This window comes from Plectropomus leopardus, chromosome 9 (genome assembly GCF_008729295.1).
Source record: "Plectropomus leopardus isolate mb chromosome 9, YSFRI_Pleo_2.0, whole genome shotgun sequence".
NCBI lineage: Eukaryota > Metazoa > Chordata > Actinopteri > Perciformes > Serranidae > Plectropomus > Plectropomus leopardus.
The window spans coordinates 20,434,294-20,458,766 of NC_056471.1; the positions used below are offsets into that span (position 1 = coordinate 20,434,294).

Below are 24,473 nucleotides of genomic sequence, written 5' to 3' on the forward strand. Positions count from 1 at the left end.
TTGTTTAGCCTGGTAAGAGCATCCTGATAACATGAGCTCAACATTCAGTTTCTATCTTTGGATCAGTCTGGACTCGCTGACAATCCAAACACTTGGGTGGGAGTACTCAGCTTGACAAACGTATTCATCCAATCCTCACGTTAACACTATCCTCTGTTATACAAATAAATTGTCAGGTTGACAGTCACGGCCTAAAAAAATACTATTTATTAATATCTGTCATTTGTATGTGACGTGTTCCTCGTCGACATCAATCCCCATCAGGTTTTTGCCATACACTGGCGTTGCAAGTATAACGTTATTTTGTTATTATTGTTGTCACCGTTTCTCATTCAGCACCCAGCTGCCTCTGGACTGATGAATACCGGCTGTCGGCCTCGTTTTTGTCTGTCTGAAACATTGAGTACACTGTCTGCAGGTCCGTGATCCCCAACTTTGCAGCCTCTCATATCTGGTCCTCTGCAATCAGTACCGTAACAACAATAAGCATGGTTTTGTATCGGGGAGCATCTTTTTCATCATCAGTAGAGCCAGTTGATAAATCAAGCTTTTGCCAAATCGAGTCAGAAAAGCGTCAAAAAAGTATTTTCCTCCGAGAAACTCTGAGTGCATCCTCTTGTTGTTTAACTGTTGTTTTTGGCTCTATTACTGAATTTACTTCACTTATTGCGGTGTTTACTCTTCTAAAGTTACAGTTGGCGGTTATTGCTGCAGGAGCCAATATTACGTCTTCAATTACAACAAAGTCCCCGTTTGGCTGCTTAACATCGTCAACTACGGTGCCCGACTGAATTGCAATATCTGTGAAGTGTTTGGGGTGGCAGAGAGTCCAGACCAAGTCCCCGAGGAAAGGACCAGGCTGCAAAGTTAATTTTTCATAGTGGCCAAAAGTGGTATTACAACTTCTGCTTCCGCCTCATGATACTATGGGGCCCAAAATCTACTTTCCAGCAACTCTAAAGCTCACTACTTAACATGTTATATCTTGTGTGTTTAACTTGTACAAAAAAACGTGCAAAACTGAAAGTTCAATGTTTAATGGGCAGATATGTAACTTAAACGTTATTTCTTTGCAGGGAAAAGTTGTTGGTAAATGAGATCGGTAGTAGGCATGAGCAATTTCCGCCCAAATGCTCCACCTGCCCCACCAACGCCAAACATAGGCATCTTTAGCCCTGAAAAATTCTCTTTTTGAGCAATTATTGTCACTAAAGCAAGGATACTTAACTTGCCCGAACATTTTTGTTTGATTTAAAGACATTTCTATGATTTTAGGACTTTTCTAAGATTTTAGGACATTTTATAGGATAATAGGACATTAGAAGCTTAGCTAGAACCTCTGTCAGGGGGATTTGTAGTGATTTTAACAAATGAGTTGTAACGTGTTAACTGGTGAACTTTACATGTGCTGTTTTTATTTATTTTGTAGGCTACAGAGCAAAGTTAGCCGTTTCCTCCCTGTCCTCTGTGTTTATGCTAAGCTAAGCTAATGTTAGCTGGCTGCTGGCTCCATGAAACCGGCTTCATATTTCCTGCACAGACATGAGCGTGGTAAGCTTTCATCTAATCCTCTGTTACAAAGTGAATAAGCATTCTTCCCAAAATGTTGAAATATTACTTTAAGCCTGATGTGGCCTTGGGGGATGTTTACCTGCGGAGAGAGGGTGGTGCAAGCATTTTTGTGGAGAGAAGAAATTGCAAAATGTGTGTGTGTGTGAGAGAGAGAGAGAGAGGAAGATGGCTCTTGCCTACATAATCACACACTCCCTTCACTTTGGTGGCAACCCGCCCCACCACCACCACCACCTCTCACATCCAGTCCCTCCCTCCTCCTCCTCCTCCTCCTGTCTGAGCATTTCTCCCAGAGGAGCTGCACAGTAATGGAGTCACATCATGCAGCAGGTCTCAGTGTTTTCAGGCTGGAGCTCATTTAGACCGAGGATCTGTAATTTACTGTAAAGTTTCCTCTTTTTTTTTTTTTAAATTCTCAGCACAAGGACTTCTTTCATATATTTTTCTGCGTCATGCCTTTTTATGTCGTCTGACTTTTTCCGTGTTTTGATGTTTATATGAGGGGGATTAACAGGCCCACCATGGTTTTTCCAACATAAATCAACAGTTTCTTCCTACGTTTTAGTGCAGACTACTTTCTGTTTACATATAACGGGGAATGGGAGGACCTCATTGAGTTTTTTTTTTAAAAGCTGAAAGTAGATTTTGGATGCGGGCATGGGCCATTTTTTTGCTCCACAGATGGGTGTTTCGGAGGTGAAAGCAGGGGAGCCGTGCTGCTGCAGATGAAGGTTTTTGTGTGGAGGATTTGCGACATGGGCTGAGCTGCGATGACTCTTCTCTCCTGACAGCTGTTGAATTATCCCGAGGATGGACGACGGAAAAAGGAGACGGATAAAACTCTAACTTATCGGTTAGACTGTAATTAAATACCTTTAAGCGCGCACGCACCGGCACGGGGCAACACTGGAGCTTTTGAGCGCACCAGATTGGAATTCAGGCGGCGGCCAAATTTCCAATCACTAAATGTGAGGTTTTTACAGTGGAGTTTGGTTGTAGAGTGATATTATTTGGCGTGTTTTTCTTGTACGGATGGGTTTTCTTTTCATTAAAAGTTTGCCTTTTGATACAATAACGTAAACGTAGTCTTTAAGGAATAAATGACGGTGCGTATTTACGCGTCTGGTGTTAAAATATGCAGACGCACGTTTGAGCAATGTTATAAAAATATCTTAGCAGACTGAATGTAAAGTCAGCAAATGTGGTTTTCCTTTTCCACAGAAAGTGGTTTGACCAAAATAGCCTGTTAGAAGCAGATATTGGATTTTTAAGCCTATTCTAGTAGTTTTGGATGTACCCTCAGTTTACGCACATATTTATTCATTCTGGGTTTTGAGAATTCGCTTTAGTGACCCTAACAGTTTCAGCTGGATTTCTCTGGACTCTCTCCGTCTCCTCACCGGACGATGTGGCTCCCCCGCCTCGCGCTGCTGCTGCTCCGGTTCTCCGGTGTGTTGCTGGTGGAGGGCTTCAACACGTGCCACTCCATCAACCTGGACGCGCAAAAGTCCCGGCGCATCGAGGCGGTCCGCGGACAGATCCTCAGCAAGCTCCGCATCCGCAGCCCGCCGGAAAAGGACGAGGATCCGCCGGCTGGCTCTGTGCCCCCGGAGGTCATGCTGCTTTACAACAGCACGCGGGAGCTGCTGAAGGAGCGCGCGCGCCTGGCCGAATCTGCGTGCGAGCGCGAGAGCAGCGAGGAGGACTATTACGCCAAAGAGGTGCAGAGGATCGATATGCTGCCACCCCGAACCGATACAAGTGAGTCCATTTATGATGTTGTGATACAAATGATCCATGTATGGTTGCTTTGGGTCACTGAAGGGCCTCCAAAAGAACTTACTAATAGGGATGCACGATAATATTGGCATGTTGTGGCTCTAAAATGAAATATTGGAACCGGCCAGCATGCTGATATCTGCTGATATGACAAACCAAAATATATTTTTTTAAATCGATAGAGTGAACTTGTACAAAACATCAACCCTAAGTTAAAGTATTTTTCTTATTTTGCACAATTAAGCAATATCAGGTTACATACACCAAAAAGCTTTGTATTTCATGTCTCCATCTGCTGGTGGGACTTCACGATAAGAGTATGCATAATATGATAATTCCCCTACAGAAGAGACTTGATGATCATTACAACTACAGAAACTACAGAAAAAAAGTGTATATAGCAATGTTGGTATAGATCAAATGGGATATTTTTATATTGGCATATCAGATATCTGAAAAAATCAATTATCGTGCATCCCAACCGACAAGACATCATCCAAATTGATGTTAAAGTTCCCTTTTTTGCTTGTTACTCCTTAAAACAAACAATATGGATCTTCATCGCTGGTTATAATCTGCACCATATTAAAAAGTGCTTTTTGCTCCTTAGGTTGTTTGACGCCGTTTTATAGGCCTGAAGAAGTAAAAGCAGTATATCCAGTAGGCTAATTAAAGAATAATACAATAAAGGCAGCAGCAGGCCATTTTTATGGATTCAACCTTGCATTTTTGTCTTTTGTTTATGTATAACGTATTTAGAAGAAGGCTCACTGAATAAATAGACTTCACCTCCTTCAGTGCCATTGCCCATTCTGTGTTGAAAGTATCAGTCGTGGATCGGGTTTCAGCTATATACTACGGTATGAAATTGGACTCTTATTATACAGTGTACATTTGCTTATATATGGTATTGTGAAAAAAAAAATGGAGCTGGAACAAGAATCTCACTTTTATTTTCTGTTATTTTCAAAAGAAAGACTCTTACACAAACTTACTTATTTATTGTTAGAAAATGGTTTCAAGTTTCAATTATAGTTAGAACATTTAACTAATGGAAAACCTTCTGTTTTAATTCCTTTCAGGGTCATTGTAAGTGATATTAATAATAATTCTGTAGTACTGTAATACCGTGACACAGATATTTTTGGTAATCGGACCGTGAAAATCTCATACCGCTGCAAAGGAAGAAATGTTCACATCCTACTCAAGTTTGTACAAAGCAGTCTTTTATAAGTAATATTGCTGCATTTTTTACATGTTTACTAGCAGTTAATCTGACATCAAAAGATAAACAGAATTAGTGGTGCAAAATGGTCCTTTTCTTGATGGTGAAATTGCTCACGCATCTTTAATGTATCTGAGTCTAACTCTTACTGCTTCATATAGCTGTAATGTTTCACAAAGCGGTATTTAAAAATGTCTCTTAATTGCAGTATTTTTACAACAGAAGTATTTTGTCACAGCTTAAATAAACCAGGTGCCTGCAGCAGCTTCATGATGGCAGACTGCCAGCTCTGGTTGAAAGCACGCAGCTCTCACGGATTTAAACAAAACTTGGTGTTGATGGACCTCATTTGGGAGATTTTTGGATTAATGGTACTGGAAACTACATAATTACATAAGTGTCTAGTTGGGAGGTGACTTTTCATACAGTAAAACCCCCAAACGTAACAATTACCCATATATTAAACATAAGACCAGACGTTTTTTACTCACTATGCCCAAACCTATAATTTAGTTTTCGAGACACTCATCAGCAGTAATTATGTCCGAGACAATGCATCAGTCCCAGAGTGCTTTTTAACCTATACTATAAATATGACATTGTCACACAAAGCACGAGTTGTTGAATCATTAGTCATCCTTTTTATGTTTTTTTTCTTTCAGATGCGGTACAGCCAGCAGCCCCCAACCCACATTACAGAGTGGTTCACTTCGACGTCAGTGGAGTGGACCTGACCAACAGCACCCTTGTTAAAGCTGAGTTCAGGATATTTAGAGCTCCCAACCCGCAGGCCCGGGCCTCAGAGCAGAGAGTGGAGATCTATCAGGTAAACAGCAGCAGGATGGCTCAAAGCTCAGCTGTTTATCACTTCGACTGCAGCATAACCACCAAACTAGCATGTAATTAAAAGATTCAACATTACTGTTTTTTGTCAGAAATGTACTTGCCAAAGTCTATTTTTCCTTGGCTATATACAAATAGTTTTATTAATAAGCAGTTATCAAATAACAACAAAGATTTAAGTGTCATGAAAAATAGCCCCATTTTCTCCTTGTTGCTCTCAAACTTGCGGCAAACTATGCAATGCACAGTTTGGTGTTTAATCCACATCCACCCACCGAGTGCGAGTGTCTGATCAGTTCTGCATATGTGCAACTCTCAACAGCGATGAGAAGGAAGTGAAATGGTTTACTTCTAATCTACTTCCATCATCAGCTCAGGAAAAATCGACTCATTTTTTTTTTATCAAGTGAGTTGTTAAATTTACGTGTCCATGGGCAATCCTTATTGTTGAGCTCTGAATCAGAAATGTCAGTGAGAGACTATTGCACTGCTGTTTCTTTTTAAGCTTTTACATCCAAGTAAATCATATTTATACATCATGAAAGAGATGCTGACAGAATCTGTGCTTATTTAAAGGTACAATTTCAAAAATCTCTGTTTTGTTCTATTTGGTGGCATCTACGGCAGTAAGCAGTAATTGAAGTTTGCTTGTTAGCAAGTTCAGACGGGCGGCAGAAGCGCCTTAGTGCGCTGCCTGCTTCCTTTTGGTGCCATGTTAACCAGTTTGTCTTTTCAGACAGGACCCAGTACACATTCTGCAGACAGAGTTTTGGTGTCTGGTCTCATTTTTGAAACCAGACTGGTGAATTTTAATTACAACAGCTTGTTTTTATGAGCTGTGCAGCTGGGGAGATGACAGAGTTACCACACAGTTTGCATGCATAAATGTATTGTTCAGTGTGCGTGTTTGTGTGTGAGTGTGAGAGAGATTCATGCCTGTGCGCAGTTTCATTTTTTTTCTCAGAAATGTGTCCAGAAGTACCCAGTGCATAATACTGCAAATGCTTTAATCAATAAGCCATAGGCTGAATCACTGTTGTTACCTCACCTTTTGATAACACCACTTTAGGAAAGGCAAGGTAGCTTTGTTTGTGTAGCACGTTTTATACGACAGGGCAATTCAAAGTGCTTTACAGAGCAATAAGATATAAAAACATAATAAAATTTACAGATTTTCAATAAAAGAGTAAAGAGATAAGATATAAAAGGTCAAGAGTTGTTTCTTCTCTTTGAAAAATAATGTTCATATGCATAAGGTGTAAACAGGAATACCATATAAATGTGTGAAGGTTTTTTTTAGTGTAGATTTTCCATCCAGGAATTTGGTCATCAGGCCAACAAGACTTTTATGACAATAAATCTTCACAAATTATGCTTGTTTATATTTTTACTCGAGGGAGTCACAGAAATACGTTAGCCCCAGGAAAGTGAGTCAACATACTCTACATGCCTGATGAAAGATTTGCAGGCTGTTATTGGTTTCTGTGACACACAGTGACACAGTGTTAGGCTCTGTGCCATTCATAAATATGAAGGAAAATGAACTCAATGCCCTCTTTACTGCAGTGGAAATAATATTTACTGAGTGTCTGTGTGTCAGCTTTATCACTGTCTTTGTGTGTGTGTTTTATGTCAGCTGCTGAAGCCAGATGAAGAGAGCACCTCCACTCAACGTTATATTGACTCCCGCACGGTGCAGCCGAAGGCGAAGGGAGCCTGGATCTCTGTGGAGGTCACCGAAACCATTAAGGACTGGATTTCAGATCCAGGTTCGCCTCAGCACCTTCTCCACATAATGATTCATATACATTGTTTATGAACGGCATCTCCATCAGTTGATCTCCATTTGTGTCCTTCCTCCCGATCAGAGAATAATCTTGGCCTGAAGTTAGGTGTCCACTGTCCCTGCTGCACCTTCGTCCCCTCCACTAACAACATTGTTCCCAATAAGAGTGAGGAACTGGAGGCTCTCTTTGCAGGTTTGTTTTTTTCATTTTCACTGCGTATCATATAAGAAAAGTCTTGATACTCATGAATGTGTCTGCAGAGCGAATAACTAGAGCTAGAATTAACCCCCAGTGACACTGAATCTTAAACTTCTTTGTGTATTTTTAATTTCCACACACAGAAAAATGGAACGTGAGACAAGCTGTTATATATCCAATAACGGGACAATCGGAGGAACGACTATGATTTTGCGTTGAGCCAGAACGTGATGATTTTGTACTTTCTTGACTTGCCACAGACGTTTCTCAGGATCAAAACATCCGAAATTCAGTTTTAAAAATATTAAGCCTAAAAAGTAATTAAATAGTCTTTTAAATTTTAATTTGTGAGTCCAGAAATGAATCAACATTTTAGCACTCCTGGTTGCCTCGTTTCAAAGTCAGTGGGTTTTTTTTTTACAATGGGTTTTGGCTTAGAAACCTTAAATAAGGTCAGTTTTTAAGACAAGCTTAAGAGACTTCAGATTTTGTTCTATGACAGAAAGAGTTCATTAAATGCATTTGTGAATTTTGAAACTTTCATGTGTTTCAAAAAAGGCGATTGGTTACAAGTGGCTAAATAAGACTACAGAACATCACGTCAAACACTGCTTTACAGCCTCGTTGCAGAAGCGATGTTAAGTTGTGTGACCATTGTGTAGTTCATTTATAGCCTAACGTTAGCGTTTTCCTTCTTGGGAATGGAATTCATGCTTAAAAAATCTTAAAAGGGGTGTTTATCTTGCTGAAAAAAATTGTCATAACATTTGTCTTAACATTTGTTTGCCACAGATTTTTTTTTCCTGCAATAATCCAGAATCAAATGGAAAAATCCCGTAGGCTTTTTAGTTGAGGGAACCAGGGCGATGCTAACCTCCACGCCAGCCTACAGAAAAATATCATCTATGGCACACTCTGTCGCTACAAACATTTTATATAATTTCCTTTAGTCATCTTTTAATTTATTTTTGTCAAAATGAGTTAAGCTCCTCTGCATTAAAGTCCACATTTCTGATGTTACAAATCTTTAAACCTAACACAGAATATCATTTTTACATTATATTTGTACTTACCTGTTGACATAAAGTAGATGAACCTAAATCACTTTGATAAATATATTCCAACAATAAACCTCCATCTACACCAGCTAATGTAAATACTGCTTAGTTTTATACTTACCTGCAATGCTTTAATAAGAAAAGGATGATTTGTCCAAAAAACAGTCTTAAATTTGGTTTAAAATGATCTTGAAAGGGTCTTAAAAAGCATTAAATTTAGGTGTTGGATACCTGATGATGACTGGCCAGCACTCAATATTTTGGGGCTAAATGTGAAAATAAACTGTTGAGCTAATCACAAGATCTGACAGCCAGTGCGCCAAAGAATTGATAACCTGTTTTATCTGACTGGTTATAGAGATGACTAATAGAGCAGGTTGGTTGTAAATGGCTTTCTTAGGTCATTAAAAGCACTTGCGGAAGATCTATCAGCACAGCATGATCGTGCAGGTCATAAAATGAGAGCATAAAGCGCAGACTCGTCTGTGAGGCGCCGCTGAAATGATTAATGAATCACCTCTACACTATCGTACAGGAATAATGGAGAGACTGTTTCTTCCACACACTGTGCAACTGTTGAATTTCAGACTGTCTGTGTTGCTTCATTTAGGCCCCAAATTATGGCACTTTCCTCAGGATTTACATTCAGCTGAGCCAAGTTGGAAAAACGTAAAGTTTTGATACTGATGTAAGACAAGCAGGGGCTTGTTTTGAGCTCAGGAAAACCATGAAATCATTCCTGCCTCAGGAAACATCTGTATCATGTATATATATCTGTGTGTCTGTCTGTGTACTATAATTTTTGTCCAGCAATAATCAAAACATGTGTCCTACTGCCTTCTCAGAAAAACACTTAATATCAAGGTGTATTACTGTTTATGAACTACTACATCTTTCTGGCATTTAGGTTTAACAAACTGTAGAAATAAACTGCGTAACTCCAACGTCATTGACTTCTGACCCTTCAAAAAGAATCAGTGTTTGCTCACAAACACTTATCGCCTACTGCGTCTATCTTGCTTTGTGAGCAGCTCCACTAATGACTGACTTTCCTTTTTCAGATTGTTTCATTTAAATAGTTTATACAAGCCTGAAGAGACAAAACTATCCCATATTCCATGACAAAAAGCAAAGCTAAGGGACCGTTTGTTATTTACGAGGGGGGAGGATGTGCTGCGAAATGGGGAGGGCAAGTCAAATCATTAATCATTTTTAATTTTATTTTGGCTTAGAGGAGGGACACACAACTTTAAGAGATTGCCATTTGTATTTATTTTAAAAATCATCCTTCATGCAACCATAGAGCTCATTTATACTTCTTTTACATATAAAAAATGAATATGTCAGTTTCAAACATCACAAATCGCCACCTGAGAATTGTAAGTTTTTAAATGCATTCTGATGATTTTGAGATATGGAGCTTTTATAGTTTTGAATTCCAAATAGCACAGGTGATATTGACCTTTTTTGTTTAATAAATAAAAAGTCAGAAAATGCATATAACTTAAAAAACAACACATAATGCTAATAAGCTGCCACAAAAAAAAAATAATATATGAATAGCTACGCTTTGACAAAAATGCCAGATAGAACCTTAAAAGGACAAAATATGGACAAAATGGACTCAGAGTACAGAAAGAAGACTTCAACCTTGTCTGAATATGTATCTAACGTTGAGCATAATGAGCCTGTGTTTTACTTAAGTGCACACACAGCTGTTTGTAAGGAGGATTTGCATTTTGCGTAAGAAATTAGTTTCAGTGATACCTCTCGTTTCCATGCTGTTTATTTGTTGCATTGGTTCCAATACCAACATTTGTGGTAATTAATAAAATATGGTTGTTTATGCTGGAGGGAGGATCATGTATTTTCTTGGAGTCACTCAGGGAGGCTCAAGGAAAAATATTTGTAACTTCGGAAAGAGTCAAGATATTACAAAAGAAAAAAAAAGAACTCATACTGCAGCCACCTACCCTCTGCTAATGAAAAGGACCACTCCCTCCAAGAACTGTGAAATAAATAAACACACACAAACATATTTTTTCATGTTAATGTTTGTGTTATGTCATGTTTAACCTTCGACCCCTTTGGTGCCCCGTCCCCCCAGGTTGAGAACCACTGCGTTAACTGTCACACTTCTCTCCGTAGGTGTGGACGATGAGCAGCTTCGTCAGATTAGAAAGCCCGGTCAGGTTAAAGGCCAGGCAGATTTCAGCACCAAGACGCCACACCTCATCCTCACCGTGCTGCCCAGTGACCGAGTGGACAACCCCGCCAAGAAGAACCGCAAGAAGAGGGCGGCCGCCACAGACACCACAACCTGCTCCCGGTAGGCCACCGACCAGCCGCATGTGTGTGTGGTTACGTGTGACTGAGTGACAGCACTAAAAGGTAGTTTTGTAACTCTGAAATCTGGTTGTGGTGGGCAGTGGATTTTGTTTTTTCCTCCTGACCCAAAACTTTGCAGACTATTGTGTGGCAAAACTAACAATATTGACCCTGTGTTTAGACTCCAGGCCAACAGGCATGCAGTGTTTTATTTAGACTACCTCACGCTGCAGGAGAAAACTCTGGCAGCCTTGCATAGTCATTACCGTGTGATGGCTGGCTCTTCAATGGTGACCCATTATCATTTTCCCATGACCCAACTTTGGGCCCTTGCCTCAGACCATGAAATGCAGGATGGGAGCTGAAATATTTCCGTGTGTATGTTTTGTCTCAGCGGCTCAGACCAGGGCTGCTGCCTGCGCTCGCTCTACATTGACTTCAGGCGGGACCTCAACTGGAAGTGGATCCACGAGCCCAAAGGTTACAAAGCCAACTTCTGTGCCGGCAGCTGTCCTTACCTCTGGAGTGCCAACAACCACTATAACATGGTGAGTTATTGCTGTAAGAGGACACCAGGGCTGGGGGTTGAACGTCTTCATTGGTAGCACCCAAAATGTGTCATAAAACCAAGTATTAAAAATCAGTGCAGCACAAAAAACTGGAATCAAATGTTTTGTACCTATTTAATTATTCTTTGATCAGACAGTTCCTGATGCAAAACAAAATTTTATTCTGGCAAAATGACACAGAGTAAGCCATCATAGCTGTGATGTCAAAGTAAAGTATCAAATGAAGCTCTGGTCTGGTCTTGTTACCAAAACTCATGTATTGTATTGACAGTACTATTATACAATTTCAGGAAATATCCCAGTCCACTCCAATATTGCACCTGCGGCCCAAAATGCACTTTACCTATAGGCTGCCATTTTAGAAATGTTTGTAACATTGTTGCCAATTTTTGATCCATGGAGGTTTTATATTTGTATATTTTGTTCCTCAAGCTGAGAAAAACAATTTAAAAATCTGTGTCCACAAGCTGAGCGGAAACTGGTCGGAGGAGCCAGTGGGAGAAACACCTCTGTGCATATTCAGTGGGCTGCATACCGTGGAAGTAAACCAGGAAACTATTACGTTTTTTTCGGTGATTTCAGTAGGCCTTGGGCTGAATAGGCACCATCTTGGCATCCAGTATCTGGTTATAATTATAGATCTGTGCTCCAGACACAAATACCTTGAAAAGTGTGGTAATTTTGACTTTGACTAACATTTATGTTACTATCTACATCTACATTTTGACTACCTTTATCTGCCCTAAGCAGAAAGTCCTTCAACCCATATGACCACATAGGTCGTATGTTTCTACCCCCAAAAACAATTCACAGGAGTTTTTCCTCAATTAGCGCTCCTGCTAGTGGATGATAAATAACTAGTGTATGTCTGTTAAGTTTTAAACATGTTGTTAACATTGTGAAACGATCACAGTTGTACCAAAATAACGTGGTTAGGTTTAGAAAAAAAGATCAGAATTTTGCTTCAAATAAGAACATCTGTTACTTCTGTTACCAGCATCAAATACTATGGCATACTACGTTACATTCTCAAAATAACTCAGCATTGGCATATGGTTTCAAACGACATCAACACTTATCTCCTGGATGAAAGTTCTGTGTTTGTTTGACCCAGTCACCTATGCAAACTTTGTTACTCTTTATTATTCATCACCTGACTTCCTCTTTTGCTCCTGTCATAATAACTATGTGTCACAAGAGGCCAGAGTAACACTCCACATATATATGGGTTGTAATGGCTGCTTGTACAAAAGACCCATGTGGTTTTATGTGGGAGGAGAGTCTCCTTTTTGGCCCGGAGGGCCTGGAGACCCTCTCTAGTAAAGTAAAATTCAAATGTGCTCTTATTTCCAGATTGTATTTTGCTGCACTCTTAAGAGTCATGACCTTCCTTTTTGGTTAATAATTTGAATGGAAACAGTGACTGAGAGACGCAGCCAAACTCTGTAAATAGAAATCATATGTGGCAGATTAGTTATAAAACTCCAGTCCAAACTAAAGCAACTTGAATAACTGAAACTGAGGCAGCTCCTCAGTCTCTCCAGTAAAACACTCTGGTTTGGACCAGACTCCAAAAATCAACCTCCTGCTTGACTTCAACATACAGAAACTTTGAAAATTGGGTGACGTTTGCCTTTAAATGAGCTTTAAGTGCATTGTTTGTGGTTGCTAAACACCACAGTTCACTAAGATTGGTTAACCCCAGCACCATAAATGGGCTGCAGCAGCCACTTACACAACATATAGACTCACACAACACGCGGCCTATGGCCACACTGAATCTTACATACCCCTCCGATTTACTTTTTTACCCCCTTAATTCCCTTTAGCCCCTTATTGTAACATAAATGTGTAGTATTTTCACATGTATTTGTCACTTAAGTTTTCTGCAATAAAACATTTCACTGCTGACAACAAACACCTCTGTGACTTCCACAGGTTTTGATTTTCTTGGTTTGATGAAGTTTGGATGTTTTTCTTGTATTTGAAGGCAAATAAGGAAACACATTAACCGACAGGGGTTTTAGGATATTGTGCCAATGTTTAAACTTTGATGGTAAAATATTTACCTGCACAGCCTTCCAGGGGTGATCTTTTGATTTCAAAGTTGGACGGACACAGTTATTAAAAGGCTTTGGTTTTTCAGATAGCCTACCCCCTCTTCCTTGAGGTAGAACAAAGCACTGCCATGTTTATTTTATTTTTTAAATTTTTTTTCAAAATTTTGATATGTCCCCTTCATGACATGGATGTTTGTAACAAAAATATGTTACACAGCAAAATACAGCAAAAATTGATCAATACATGATTCACCCCAGTGGTAGTAAGTGTGGAGTATCTCCATATGAGCAGACGTTGTTCATTTGTAATCTTTATCCAAAGGGAAACTGAAAGATTGTCTTGACAATAGTTAGCCAGGTAGCACATTAACAACACAATCCAATGTTAAAAGAACATATTAACTGTTTGTGCACCAACATGAAAAATGCAAACCATCAGGAAATGTTTCTCCTAAAGAGTTTAATGACTAAAGAAAAACAGTCTTAGGTAATATAAAAAGTTTGTTTCGATCTCATTTTCTGTTGATTTACTTTCCTCACTTCCGTTTGTCTCGTCTTGCGCTGAGCTGCAGTGCCAATCACAGTGATTTCATTCACCAACAGGCGTCGTTGTCTCTGACGCCAATTCAACATGTTAAATCAGCTGAAAAAAAGCCAACAAGGGCCGATGGTATAGGACACACTGCGAAGACTAAACGCTCACTGACACTCAGTTTGGTGTGTCAAGGCCTTGGAAACCCCTGAACCAAAAACCCCTTTGCTGTTGTTATACAACATATTCCAACAGCTATCAAAGTTTAAAGAAAGAAATTTTAGGTATTATTTAGGACATCTTGGGAAATAAGTTTATTCGCCTCTGTGCCAAGAGTTATATTAGAAGATTTATACCATTCTTATGTCTGTGAATATGAAGCTACTTTACCGCCTGCAGTTGGTTAGCTTAGCTTAGCATAAAGGGAGGGGGACCGAGTGAACTATTGTTGAGCTATTCCTGTAACACGGGTCTGGCAACATAAACGAACAACCCCACAACTGTCATCACATTTTGATTTCCCAGCTGAGGTCTGCAAACTACACAGCGCTGAGAGGAGCAGGAGGACAAAACACAGAGTGCCCAAGTGAAAAAAAGAAAACTGCTCTATCTTGGTCAAAAATTGTGTTCATGTAGGACTTCATTGTTGATAATAAGAAACTGATTTCTTAGTTTAACACTGATTCCTTTCACCTGGTCAGATCTTGCCGCTGTACAACAAGCTGAACCCAGAGGCCTCTGCCTCGCCCTGCTGCGTTCCTCAGGACCTGGAGCCCCTCACCATCATGTACTTCATCGGCCGCACACCACGTGTTGAACAACTCTCAAATATGGTCGTCAAATCCTGCAAGTGCCGCTGAGTTCGGAGGAAGAGGTGAGGGAGGAGAATGATTACTGGACCAAAAGCTACAAACTGTTTTTCGCTCAGGGGGAAAGTAAAGACGGGAGGACAGACGGATCCTTTGTTCATTAATCTTAACTGTTTGATCACCTTTAGCAGACTTTTTCAGACGTTATAATGTTACTCAGATATCCCATTCTTTACAGGCATGAAAACTTCTTCACTCTCTGGAACTTTCCGTTTGATATAGGACACTGTACATACAGTATGACAACATAGCTGTATTAAACCTGCACCTGGATATTAAAGGGGGTGTTGTGTGATTTGGCCACATTTGGTCCGCATGAAAAGGATTCTTTTTATCTGGATTTTGATTCCACCTCGGCCGTATATTCCTGCGGGCAGTGCAGCGAGCTAGACGTGTTTGCTTTAGGTTTGAAGGTGTTGATAGGAAGGAGGCGGCGTGGAAAGGTTTGCAGTCTGAGATCTTTAGGCGAGGGAGGCAGATAGAAAAGAGAGAGAGGAGTTGTGTCCAGGCGGAGGCCCTGCCAGCTCTCTGTGGTTCCCGGGCTGAAATCTGCCCGGCGTAAACAGGATGTGAAAGATTTCCAGACACCGACCCGACCACTCACGGAACGCTAGATTTAAATGCTCCCCTCATCTCCTCTGTCTCTCTCTCCCTCTCTCTGCTGCTCGAGGTTCTGGGATTTGTGGTGGGAGGAGAGAGGGAGAAAAGAGAGGCTTTGAAAATGAGACGTGGGATGATAGGGCTGTATTTGGAACGGCTACAAGTTTGGAAGGTGGTATTTTGCAGTCTTAGCAAATTTGTACCTATTTGGGTCTGACTCAAATATTCCGTAATCTCACTCAGTCATGCTCATTTTCTGAATGTGCATTTATCATCTTATTGTAAAAAGATGTTGACTCATTCCTATTCCTATGCTATGATTATATTTTGTCATACCTGTGTTTTACCACCAGTCTCACTGACACACACACACACACACACATACACGCACACACACACACACACACACACACAGAGTCTCTCTCTTCACCCAAGTGTCCACATTGACCACTTTTGATAGAATGTCTAAATGCTGAAAATAAAAAACATCCCCAGGGCTCATTTTAAATATAGGCTCTCTGGTATGCCAGTGGTTTGTATGTGTGTGTGTGTGTGTGTGTGTGTGTATTTGAGACAGAGGGCGACTGGGTGTGTGTGTGTGTGTGTGTGGACAGTACATGTGTGGCTGCTTAGGTCATGCCTGATAGCACAGAAATCGGTCCCTGGCTTGTATTCTTAATTTTATTGTGATTGCGACAGAGGTTTTTTTCCTCGGTGAACCTGCAGAAACTGAAATGTGGACTTATGATTTTCTTTTAGTTGACACTTGAGTTTAAGTCACAGTCAAATCTGTCAGGCCGTCACAACAACAACATCTGGCCCTGGATGGTATTAACAGAACCAGTGGTTTACTGGAGTTATAGCTTGTTTCTGATTGGCTGGCAAAGTGTTTTTAAAATAACATTGTGTCGGGTTGCGAAGTGGGAGGGACCGCTGGTTTCAGAAGTGTTTTTTTCTCCATTTTACATTCCCATTTCATTTTTTTTCCTTTCAGCAATATCCTGAATGTTGCTTAACATAGAAACACAGGACTCTCCCGCATTATGTAACTATCATATAGGCTTTGGTGGAATGTAACAGAGTAAATATACTTGTATTTTTACAATGTGATACTTCTACTTTTACATAAGTTTAAGACCAGACAGTGGTGGAATGTCACAAAGTATCCAAGTACTGTACATAGATAAAATTTTGACGCACTCTTACTTTACTGGAGCATTTCCAATTTATACCGCTTTATACTTATACTCATTTCAGTGGCAAATATTAAAAAAAATTTAAATTAAATTGTGGATTTTACAGGGAGCCAGTATAAGGAAGCTAAAACAGGAGAAATATGATCCCTTGTCTTGGTTCCTGTTAGTACACATGCAGCAGTGTTCTGCACCAGCTGGAGAGCCCTCAGACACTCGTTGGGGCATCCGGATAATAGGAAGTTACAGTAATCCCGCCTAGAAGTAATAAATGTGTGCACTAATTTTTTGGCTTCTGTTTGAGACAGGATATGCCTAATTTTTTAATGTTAGGCGAGTGAAAGAAAGCAGTCCTTGAAGTTTGGTTTATATGGGAGGCAACAGATAAATCTTGATTAAATATAACTCCGAGGTTCCTTACACTTGTGCTAGAGGCCAAGGCAATGCCATCTATAGAAATTATATCTTTAGAAAAAAAGTTTCTGGGGTGTTTGGGGCCAAGAACAATAACTTAATTTTGGTCTGAATTTAACATCAGGAAATTGCGGCTCATCCAGGCTTTTATGTCCTTAAGACATGCTTGTTATCTAGATAATTGATCGCTTTCATCTGGCTTCACAGATAGATATAGTTGCGTATCATCCACATAACTGTGGAAGTTTACAGAGTGATTTCTAATAATGCTGCCAAGGGGAAGCATATATAAGGTGAAAAGGACTGGTCCAAGCACAGAACCTTGTGGTACTCTGAAGCAGACCTTCAACGGTGTCAAATGCAGCACTAAGATCTAATAGGATTAATACAGAGACCATCAATAAGTCATTAGCTATTTTTACAAGTGCCGTCTCTGTACTATAATGTTTAATATACATGATTCGGTTCATTGGATTTAAGGTGGAAATCACATAAATATTTAGAAAAAAACTGTCTAAGTTAAACCCAAAATGTTTGCATTGATACATGCCCCTACAGGTGCATTATGGCTTTTATTTTTTAAACTTTATTTTGGTAAACGTATCCTTTAATGTCCTGACATTGGAGGGACATGTGTCTGTCTTTGCTGAGGAGTTTTGTCCAAGTGACTTCGGTTGTTAAAAAAGCTTAAAGAGATACAAACTGTTCTCCAGCCATCGCAGTAAAATTGTTTTTTCTAAGCCGCAATGAGAATGCAGACTCACAGTGTGTGTGTGCGTGTGTGTGTGTGTGTTTGTCGGGGTGCTAGTGCTCGAGCTGTGGTGAGGCTCCCTCCCCCCCGAGTAAACTAGCCCCAGCATCTGTTAGTCTTTTCCACTTAACTACCCCTTGCTATATCCAACCTGTACTTATCCCACGGTAGAGCGCCTTGCTCTGTCTCACACTGGGTCCCACTGTCCTTGGGAGGGAAGTCTATCGACCCCCGCTCACACCACACACACACACACACTCAGACATAACGTAAACTATGTCCGTGCCTTTGACCTTGTGAGGGAGTGTGCAGACATATGCATACATCCATACATCCGGCCTGTATAGCCTCCACATATCCAAATCCGTCATGATTCCTGGCTCTGCTTCTTCCCTACTGACCAAAAAATGTATGAGAGCCCTTGATAACATTTTTTGAGGATGACAGAAAGCAATTCTGTCCTTTTCACATGCACCTTGTGGTCCGGGTCAAATAAAGCTCACATTACAGGTTTGGACGAGACTGAATTCGTCACACAACTAGATTGAAATTGGTTCCTATTTATTTCTGGCAGTTAAAATAAAATACAGCTCTCACGGCAACAGGACACCATAAACAGAAAATAAAAAGTTATACAAGCAGCAGAGCGGTAATGAGGCACAGGGGTAAACAGAAGATACCGATCTTTGGCCTCAGCATTATTGAAGCCATATTCTCCTAGCAGTCAAACTTGGAGACCTGAGCTGTATTTGAGGCCCTGCTGGGACAAAACAGCTGGGAGGCCAAACCCACAGAGGCCCAGCTGTTCCCTTTGTAAACACAGGACGGCGACATTTCTGTTATTTCTCCACGGATTCAAAGGAAACCGTGAACATTAAGCAGTGTTAAATCTATCTGTACTGAGCTAAACTTAGTGCAGAGGTGACAGTGGAAGTCATGTCAAACAGTTGTGGAAGCACTCAGGTCTAAAAATTCAGTAAAAGTAGCAATACCGCACTGTAAAAATAAGTAAAAGTCCTGCATTCAAAAGTAAAAATATGAAAATATTAGCAGCAAAAGGACCAAATTATAAAGTATTGGTACTCATTAGGCAGCAGAGTGGCCCCTGACATATTAATGCAACTGTATCACATATTCTTGGGATACTCAATTTGCTTTGCCCTTTGCAAATTGTCAGGAGGCCAGGGGCCTTAAAAGGCCTTAAAAGTAATTAAACACTGTTAAATTTGAATTTTTGAGTCCCTAATTATTACAAAGATTGAATCAAATTTAATTTATCCATCTTTTAGTTTCTTTTTGTCAAAATGAGTCAAGCTGTTCTGCGTTTAAATCCACATTTCATGTAACAAAACTTAATCTTAAATCTAATCCTACAACTGAACTTAATACTATCTTTTATCTTTATACTTTCACTGATGTCCTTTTGGCAAGTTGTCGATTACACAAACTCACTCTGATAATTATATTCCTACATGAAACCTACCTCTGCACAGGACCACATATATAGTGTTTGGTAGTAACTAGTTAAATGTAATTAAATTACAAAATAAATGCTACTGTAATAAGTTATAGTCACTGAGGAAAAAAATGTAATAAATTACAAAGACTTATCAAAATGTCAGTGATTATAATGTAATAAGTTACATTACTTTGAAGTAATTAAAATAGTTGCAATACATTCAAAAAGGGAGACTAGTAATGCATTTCAAAAGTAACTTTCCCAACACTGCACACTACCATATTAAAGGATTGTTTCTACAGACCAAATCACAATTTTTATTTACAATAACTTTCAGGTCGAAAATTCTCACATCATGTAAAATGAAATCAAACGACCCTGTCTCAGTTAGCCTTGATTGGTTAGTGTGTAAGGTAAAGTGTAGCAAATATTCAACATATGTTGTACACTTACACCGATATTAACTTTTTTTTTTTTTTTTTTTTTTATTAGGTGACTAAAATATATTTTGCTGCGGCCCTGTCCACACTATTACATATAGATATTTACATTGAGGGTTAAGGTTTAACATTGAGATTAAAATTGAACATTGGGATTTATATCCAACATTTAGATTAATATCATATTTAGTCATCAGTGAGACACAATTCAAATATCCACCCTCTTCTTTCGTTGTATATAAAGAAGAGTTACAAGAAACAGAGAGTAAAAACATCCCTCGTAGGTCACAAGTCAGACTGATGGGTCATGGTCAGCAGCACAACAGTACATTGCTATGTGAATATCTCTCTCGTTCCAGCCCTCTGTCAACAGATGACAAAATATGTGGGAGCCTGAATTTAAGTGCGGATTCAGTCAGTTACTTATTTTGGCCCTGGTGGAGGGCAGAGTGCCACGATGGCCTCTTGTAGTAGTTCCTGATTCTGAGTAAGCAGATCTGTTTATTCCACATTTACTGAGAGCCAAGTTCATTCAGGACTTTCAGGGTTGAGATTGCAGATCATTTGACATTCCCTGCCCTCCAGTGGATGGAAACTGTGCCCCAATGTCATATTGCGTAATAGTTATTTTCAGTGTGTACTTATACTTTCTTTTTAGCAAAATGTTTTTGAAAGTGTTACATAAGAATCTGTATTGAACATAGAGGTTGTCCATATATTCAGAATAGGGATGCTTGATGTTGGATGCTTGATGTTATATAACAAATCATTGGCCGATAACTGATGCTGATATCGATATATCTCCTCTTTCCCCACACCTAGTTTTAGTGATCAGCAAGTGTCTTCTGTAGTTGAATTAACGTCATATTATGCATACTGTTATTGTGATGACCCACCAGGAGATAGAGACATAAAACATAATGCTTGTCAGTCTATGTAATATTCATCCATTGTGCAAAATAAAAAAAATGACCTCAACTTTATATCGGCATATTGGCAGAAATCAGCATGTATTTTATTGTAAAGCCAACATTGGCCAGTACTGATGACATGTCAAAATTATTGTGCATCCCTAATTCAGAGCATTAATATAGCTGCAAACATATAAGTTATGATGGAGTAATGGCACCCTGAGTAAAGAATTAACACACACTCCCTGTGTGTGTGTTATAATCTCAGCTTCTCTGTTTTTTGTTGTGGTAGATGGTCTGGCGGTGTGTGCATGTCAGTGCATGCGAGTCCCTGTGAGTGTATGCCTCTGGTTAACTACATGCTGTTTCTCGGCACTGGTCTCATACAGCAGTTACCACTTCCTCCAAGTTAAGGGCTCATTTACACTTCTTTTACGTATGAAAACAGGTACTGTGTGTCTGTCTCAAACGCTGTAAACATTAGATACATATACATACATAGATGAAGCCTTCTGTCTGTACTCTGCATTCATGTTTTCCATATTCATGCATGTTGTCTGAAAGTTTACGTATATGGACGAAACAGAGGGGTACCACTAGAGATTGTGGGGGCAGTTTAGCGTTGTTCAAGCGAGATATAGTATAGGCGATGACAAAGACACTTTAAAAATGGCGGAACGTAATGAACTGATAATATAGTGAAAAGAATTCTTCTTCCACATGTCGTAATGCAGTTAATGGCCTCGCAGACCACCGCAGTCTATGACACTGCCTCCATTAAAAGATACATTATTATGACCTTCTCCCCTGTCCCCTCATTTTTTACTGTCTAAACTTTTGACTCCGTCCTCTAGTGCCATCTATTGGCTGTATCTAAGCCGACATTACGTTTACAATATTTGAAATGGACATATCTTTTTACATATGTAGAAGGAGTATAAATGAGCCCTTAGCTTTGTCAGCGCTGCTGCCATTGGTAGCACTGTTTGCACTGTTAGCATTATTATCTGCTAGCCGCCAGCTCAGCCACCTCCATGTTGAGAGCCATGTGCAGACAATCCCGGCCCAGGCCCTGAATAACAGATATGTTCTGAATGTCATGTTCAGCTGCTTTAACCTTTTTATTCTGTTAGAAAATGATACAATACATCAAACTTTAGCATGCCATGGCCAATTACACAAAGGAAAAACAAAATATCTTTAAAGAGATTTTTTTGGTTATTAACTTAGTTTTCGAAGATCTTTCCAGAGCTGTCCACTTTTTTTGAGCTGTCAAACACAAACTTTTTGCTACTTAAAGTCAAGCCACCATTTCCTTTTTGCAATGCATTTTAGTGAAAAAAGTATACATTGACAGTATGAGCAAACAAAGTGTTATATATGTTATGCTATAGAAATGCTACTAACTGTGCAGAAAACTCTCTTTCTTAAGATGAGCAGACTTGATAATGCCTTCAAAATAGTGAGTATTAAGAAATTGGGACATGTCAGGCTTGTCTTTATATTACTTTACATCAATTAAGAGGCACTACAGACTTTCAAGGTGCCCAATGGAGTTTTCATGTAAAAAAAAGTTTGCGCTCACTGTTACTCACCAAAACGTATAATGTGTACCATTGTTTGTCATGAGGTCAAACAAAGGTGTTGAATGCATTAATGTTCACTCTCAAAAAACACTTTCAAAGCTGATTTTTCTTAGAACTTTGCAAGCTGGTAAACATGAATGTAAAGAGTGCAGGTTTCAGTCTTATTCACTGCCTTTATTGGCACATTGTTTCTTGACATGCCAGTGAAAGTCTTGTTGTTAAGGTTATTCAGAATTAGTTATAAATAAGTTATATCAGAAAGCAGCATGTGTTAAGAGAAGTCTGGTAATCATCACTTTAATGTGTCACTTTAAGACATTATGAGTCATCTAACAGGGTTCAGCTGGGGGGTACAGTAATGGAGCGGTGAAAACACAAGTTGACAAACCTGCACAGTTATTTATGTGGAAGAGGGGTCTTTAAAAATGATGAAACACTAACAACAGCCAAACAAAACAGATGAAAAGTGGTCACAAGCAGAACCAACAGTGATTTAAGGGCACTTGATAGTAGAGCTGGTAAACACAACAAATCTAATGTTGCTTTAAAAGCTATCTGAACAGTTATATACAAGGGGAGCACACAAAGATGCTTATCATGGTGTGAGGAGCACAAACATTTTAACATAAAGCAGCAGACAGAAACTTCTGACTTTACCCTTTTTGACCCTTAAAAACATTTAATAGCAGTTTCATAAATCAGCAGTAGTGAACCACCTGTTTCATCAATCAAACAGTTTAAATCTTAAAGAAAGTTTGCGTCACACAGAGGAGTGACAGTCTGATGATAATGTCCTGTTCTTGTGGTTTAGTTTCTCCACTAACTGCAGGGTTTTCCACCTGGGAATTTTTTGCCTGAGGTGGTAAGCCACCCAGATCCTGACACATTGTTTCTTGTGATCAATTTTGTTTGCAGATGATGCCTTAAGTCACTTTTGAGGGGGGATAAATGGCAATTGCTCTGCTCTCTTTCCCTTTTAATGTTGCATTTTGTAAAAGTGTAATATTTTTTCTGATTGGTTTCAAGCCAGGTGGCTCACCTACGCTATAAAGCCCTGCACTGAATTTTAAGCTATTAGTCAGTCGCCTCACAAAGCTGACTTAAAGCTGACAGAGTTAATTTTGAATACGCCTGCCGAGAATTGATTGAGCTCAGTGGCTAAAAGACAGATCACCAAAGTAGATAATTATGTGTAATGATGTCTGGATAATGATGTGACTCAAAGTCTCTTTAAACCACTTAAAGTTGTGACCCACTGTTTAAACACCAGGTGTGGTCGATTTTTAAAAGGAAGCATGATTCGTTTGACAGCCTCTTTATCTCTGTCTTCCAGAAGAATCAGGAATCTTTTCAAATCTTGTTTGATCGACTGTTGACATCATACTTAAAAGTCCAGTGTGGAGGATTTAGGAGGACATATTTACAGAAACTAAATATATAAGATAAGGTATGCTTTCCTTAGTGTATAAGCACCTGAAAATGAGGATCGTTGTGTTTTCATTACGTTTGAATGAGCCATTTATATCTACAGTCCGCTATGTTCATCACTATGTTGTTATGAGCCCTGGGGTCATCTTGTTTTGCTGTTGTTTTCTGTCTGTGCTTTTTCTACTCTTTTCTCTGTTTATGTGCATGTGTGGATGTGTGAGTGGATGTTGGGATGCAGGTGGTGTGCTGCCATTGGCTGTACCAGAGGGATTGGCTGCTGCTGGATTGGCTCCTCCAGAATCAGAGGGCTATTTAAACTGGAGCTGCTTGGAGCTCTTCATCATGGATGTATTATAGGGAAGTCTCTTCTTCTCACCACTCCCAGCTAGAGTCTGTGTGGTTTTGATACATTGTGATAACTTGATAACTTTGAATCTTCTTTGCTTTTTTAGGGCCTGAGCACGAACCTTGTGAGGACCCTCTTGGAATACAAGAAATTATTATTTTTTTCTACCAAATGAATCGCAATTTGGGAGGTCTAAACATGCTCAAACACTCATGAAACTTGGTAAACAAAATGACCCCACAGCGCCCCCTAATGTGTAGCCCCAATGGCGAGTTTCACCTACAATTCCGAAATTCATATTTATGTATCATACCCAGACACACAAAAAGCCTGTTAGACCCATCCCCTAAACCAAACAGGAAGTCGGCCATTTTGATTTTTGTGCTCATTTTTGTTGATTTCCGGCCTCTTACTTTCAATTCCTACAGGGTTAATGCAATCGACTTCAAATTTCGTATGTCTAATCTTAACCCGTCTGTGACAAAAAGTTATCAGCGGTCCACGCAAAACTTTCACAGTTTTCCT

The 24,473-nt window shown here is 39.6% G+C and overlaps 1 protein-coding gene across 1 annotated transcript; it reads left to right on the forward strand.

Moving 5' to 3' along the window:
• Positions 1 to 1,876: 1,876 nt before the first annotated feature.
• Positions 1,877 to 15,100, forward strand: tgfb5 (transforming growth factor, beta 5). Its single transcript, XM_042493177.1, has 7 exons — positions 1,877 to 3,333; positions 5,239 to 5,402; positions 7,056 to 7,188; positions 7,288 to 7,398; positions 10,611 to 10,791; positions 11,185 to 11,338; positions 14,653 to 15,100. The coding sequence occupies exons 1-7, from the start codon at positions 2,979 to 2,981 to the stop codon at positions 14,809 to 14,811; spliced, it is 1,257 nt and encodes a 418-aa protein (XP_042349111.1). The 5' UTR covers positions 1,877 to 2,978; the 3' UTR covers positions 14,812 to 15,100.
• The last annotated feature ends 9,373 nt before the right edge of the window (positions 15,101 to 24,473 follow it).